Here is a 4,430-nt window from a genome sequence, read left to right on the forward strand (position 1 = left end):
GGGGTTTGGGGGGAAATGGGGGCAATTTGGGGGGGGTGGGGGGGAACTGGGGAAAATGGGGGGGATTTGGAGGGTTTAGGGGGAAATGGGGAAAAATGGGAGAAATTGGGGGGGAAATGGGGAGAACTGGGCGAAATGGGGGACCCGCTCCTGGGGGCCCCTGAGCCCCCCCAAACCCGATGAATCAGTGGCTCATTGCGGAGCCTTCGGGCTCCGGGAGGAGGAGGAGGAGGAGGAGGAAGAGGAAGAACTCGCCGGGATGAATCATCCCGTATTCCCGGGAGCTGGGGGGCGGCTGCCGGCACAGGCAGCAGTTGGGGGGGCGCTGGGCATGGAGGGGGGTGCGTGAGGCATCCACACCCCCCGTGGGCACAGCCCCCCTTCCCCTCCCAGTGCCACATTATCTGGGGGCATTGCTGGGGCTCCCAGGGCAGAATTTGGGGCAGAAACCCCCCCAGCCCCCTCCTGGGGGTCAGAAATGCCGGCAGGAACCGGCTCTCAGTGCTGCATCCAGCCCTCGTGTGGCATCGTGGTGGGGACAGCACAGGGACACGCTGGGGGTGCCCGCACACGCATCCTGGCCGGGGTGTCCCAGGGCAGCTCCGGCAGCAGCTCCTGTCCCAAATCCTCGCCACCATCGCGCCCACCCCCCTGTCTCCATCCAGCCGTGGAGCCCAAAATAGCCCCTTGCTCACCTGGAGGGGGGCGGGGGGGGGCCGGGGCTGCCTCCTGCCCTCATCCCGCTGCTCCATATTAATGAGCCCCTTCCTCCTCCTCCTCCTCCTCCTCCTCCCCCCGTCCCTCCCCGTGTCCGGCGGTGCCGAACCCGAGCTCCGCGACACGAGCCCACCCGCGCTCGGGTCCGGCCGCCCTCGCCATGGCCGGGGGTCCCTCGATGTTCCAGCTCTGGCTCCTGCTCCAAAGCTCCTGCCTCTGCCTGGCACAGCTCGTAAGTGCCGTGCTCGATCCCGCTGCGCTCCGGGCTGGGATGGGATGGGGCTGGAGAAGGGATGGAGAGGGGCTAGATGGAGAAGGGACGGTGCCCATCTCCCCCATCGCAGTGCTGAGCACCCCTGCGACTTTTGGATTCTATTCCCAGCACCTTTCCCTGTTTTTTTTCCCAGGAATGGGGGAGGTTGGGAACAGCCCCCAGGTGGGACCCACTCGGGACCTCTCCGTGCCAAAAGCCCCGCGGGAAGAGGGGACTTGGAGATTGGGACTTGTTGGCTGAACAAGTTCTGTTTTATTATGCCCTTTCCCTCCGCAGCAGCCACCGGATCTGCTTCCCATCACCTGGGAAAATTCCCTTCTCCTTTCCTGGGATGTGCTGCGGCTCTGGATTGAGGGGGCTGAGGGGACTCAGACCCTCCCAGGGCTGCCCCGGGGGGGGACACCAGTAGAGGGGGTCCTGGGGGTCCCGTGGACTCCCCACACTCACCCATGGGCAGGAAAAATTGGATCGGGAAGAAGGGAAGGTGTCTGCCTGCTCCTCGGGATGAGCCGTGCAGAAGAGGAGGCAAAATTCCTCCTGGGAGCCCACCCAGGAAAACTCTCCCTGCCTCGCAGGGATGGGGGGGGGGTAAAATCTGGTTAAAACCCCAGATTTTTAGAAAAGATTTTGGAAAACCTTTCCATGTGGCTCCTGTCGGCGCAGTTTGGGGGGCAGTTCCCTCCTAGAACAGCCCGTGGTGGCAGGGTCTGGCCAGGGGAGCGGGCTCGGGGACGTGGGAGCTCCGGGAACAAGGAACTATTTGGAAATCACTGGGGCAGGACAAAGGTGCCTTTCAGGGGCTCTGCCAGGGGCTCGGGACTCTCTCCCTCCCCGACTGCAGGGTGTGATCCAGGGCTCTCCTGTTCCCTGCTCAAACCAGCAGCTCCCCTCACCCCTATATATTTAAATTCATTATTTCAAATAACCCACCCGGGGGGGGGCCGGAGGAGCCGCAGGAGTTGCAGCCCAGCCACGTCTGGTTCCCATTTCCAGGAACACCGCGGGGTCCGTCTCCAGGACTGGAATCTCTTCCCCCCCAAGACTCCCCGTTAGGATAACAGAGGTTTTCTTTGCAGAGTCCTGAGCAAACCTGCAGGCCGGGCCCCGGGAGCTCCCCTGCCGCTCCTCAATGGAGCTTTTGTGCGGAGCCGGGAGCGGGGCTGCGGGACACGGGCATGGAGCCAGCCCAGCTCAGGGACAGCCCCCACCGAGGGCCAGGGGTCCCCATCTCACCCCGGGGCTGCCAGCACCCAAATCCTGCCAGTGCTCCCAAAAATCCCACTCTGATCCGAGGAGGGCCTTGGCAAAGTGGTGTCATCACCCCGTGGAGACCCTGGGGGTGCCAGGGAAGGAGGTGGGACAGAAATGGGGTAGAAATGCTGCCCTCAACCCATGGAGACCCCTACTCCACTGGGGCAGGAGCCCTGGTGGTGGCGGGGAAGGAGGGGACAGAAATGAGGTAGAAGTGCTGCCATCACCCCATAAACATCCTGCTCCACTGGGGCAGGAATCCCATGGAACCAGGGCAGGCAGCGGCTCCCACCGTCCCCCCAGCATGTCCTGGGGTGCCTCTGCTGCTTCCTGACGGGGATCCCACCCCTCTTCCCCCTTAGCGAGGGCCACCAGGACAGCCCGGCCCGAGAGGGCCCCCTGGTCCTCCAGGAGTGCCGGGAGCGGACGGGATTGACGTGAGTAACCGGGAACCTGAGGGAGGAGGGGAGGGAGGGAGGGAGGGAGGGAGGGGAGGCACAAAGAGGGACATTGTGTGTGGGGCAGAGGCTGGGGCAGGGCAGGGGATGTTGGTGCCGTGGGATTCCCGCTCCGTGGGGTTCCCGCTGCTCCTGGGCTGCGGCACACGGAGCATCCCTGCCTTTAGCTCAGCTCCTGGCGCTGAGGCGCCATCTCCATCCACAGCTGCCCGTGGCCTCCTGAGCACCTTGGAAATCGGGGGCTGAAGGGGTTTTGGGGGATCACAAGACAGGGAGGTTTGGGTGCTCCCCTGTGGGGGCAGCTGAGGATGCTCAGAGGGGTGTAGGGTCAGCCCAGAGGGCAGGGGGGCTGGTGGGGAGCAGGACACCCCAGTGGGTGATGGTGAGCCCAAGGTGTGGCTGGGGGGGGCTGTGGCTCCAGGTCCTCCCCGGGCTGTGGAGTGGGGGCCCGAACAGAGGGGAGACCTGTGAGCCAGCATAACATGCCCTTTCTCTGGGATGTGCCCCCAGCTGTTATTTTAGTGCTATTTATACCCAGAACAGCCACAATTTCCACACCCCCCCAACCCCAGCACAGCCCTCCCCAAACCCCAGCACAACCCACTGTTCCCAACCCCAGCCCCGTCCCCATTCCCCACCTGGCTGTGGAATCCAGCTTGAGGAGGGGGACAGGGATGCTGAGCCCCCCACCCTGGGGGGCGACAGATCCCTTTTACAACCTTCTTCCTCCCCCCAGGGTGACAAAGGCCCTGCTGGAGCCCCGGGCTCCCCGGTGAGTACCTGCCCTCCTCCCAGCTCCCCTGTGCTCTCCCCCATCCCAGAGGAGCTCCTTCCATCCTGCCCCCTCCTCCTCTCTCTTACAGGGTGTCAAGGGGGACCCCGGAGCCCCCGGCCCCAATGGACCCCCAGGGAAGCCGGGCATCGACGTGAGTACCCACCCCCTGTCCCCCTGGGGGGGTCCCTGGCCCCCAGGGCACAGCAAACTTCTCTTACCGTGTCTGTCCCATGTCAGAAGGGGCCAAAATCCCTTCCTGCAGGAGTTGGAAGCACCTTTGGAATCACAGCAGAGCTTGGGCAGGGCTGCTGCCACCCCCTCCCACTGCCTGGGCACCCAAAAGCACGTCCCCCTGCACCCCACGCAGGGCAGAGCTGTGCCAAGGGAGCAGGGACCCCTGGTTGGGGTCTCAGGGGTGTGTGATGGGTGCCCAGGGAGGGTTGGGTGGGTTCCTGCCCCATGCCCAGGTCAGTGCCAGGGATTTTCCTGCTGATCAGAGGGAATCCCAAACTACAGGGTCCTCTTTAGTGCCTCTGATGGCACTTCACAAATCTTTGGGGGTTTAGTTATTCTTCAGTAACAAATGAATAGAGAAATAACTGTCACTATGAGCATGAGTTATTCATCCAGCTGGATCTGCCTGCAAAGGGATTCATCTCCTTCCATGGGAACAACCCCAGGGGCTGGGAATAACCTCTGGGGTCTCTCCTCTTGCAGGGCCTGACAGGAGCAAAGGGGGAGCCAGGACCCATCGGAGCCCCAGGAATAAAAGTGAGTGAGGGGCTGCTCTGGGGCAGCTTCTCCAGGCTCCCCCTTTCCTTGGCTCCCACCTGGACAGGGACCAGGAATTGGTGATGGAGGTTGTGGCAGTGAGGGGGCACCGGGGCTGGCTGAGGGAGGGGGGATTTTAGCAGCTGGCAGAGCAGACCCGCCTGTTTCTGCTCCTGACTCTCCT

General features: G+C 63.5%; 1 protein-coding gene across 1 annotated transcript in view; it reads left to right on the top strand.

Annotated features, from left to right (window-relative positions):
* Window positions 1-665: 665 nt before the first annotated feature.
* COL9A2 (collagen type IX alpha 2 chain) overlaps window positions 666-4,430 on the top strand; it is a 12,344-nt gene continuing 8,579 nt past the window's right edge. Inside the window, exons 1-5 of the mRNA XM_027909387.1 lie at window positions 666-949; window positions 2,605-2,679; window positions 3,437-3,472; window positions 3,564-3,626; window positions 4,193-4,246. Of these exons, the coding sequence (XP_027765188.1) occupies window positions 878-949; window positions 2,605-2,679; window positions 3,437-3,472; window positions 3,564-3,626; window positions 4,193-4,246 (300 nt within the window). The 5' untranslated portion in view covers window positions 666-877. The remainder of the gene's footprint in view (window positions 950-2,604; window positions 2,680-3,436; window positions 3,473-3,563; window positions 3,627-4,192; window positions 4,247-4,430) is intronic.

Source organism: Empidonax traillii, unplaced genomic scaffold (genome assembly GCF_003031625.1).
Source record: "Empidonax traillii isolate 1590-97213 ecotype Southwest subspecies unplaced genomic scaffold, ASM303162v1 scaffold2089:size39178, whole genome shotgun sequence".
Taxonomy (NCBI): domain Eukaryota; kingdom Metazoa; phylum Chordata; class Aves; order Passeriformes; family Tyrannidae; genus Empidonax; species Empidonax traillii.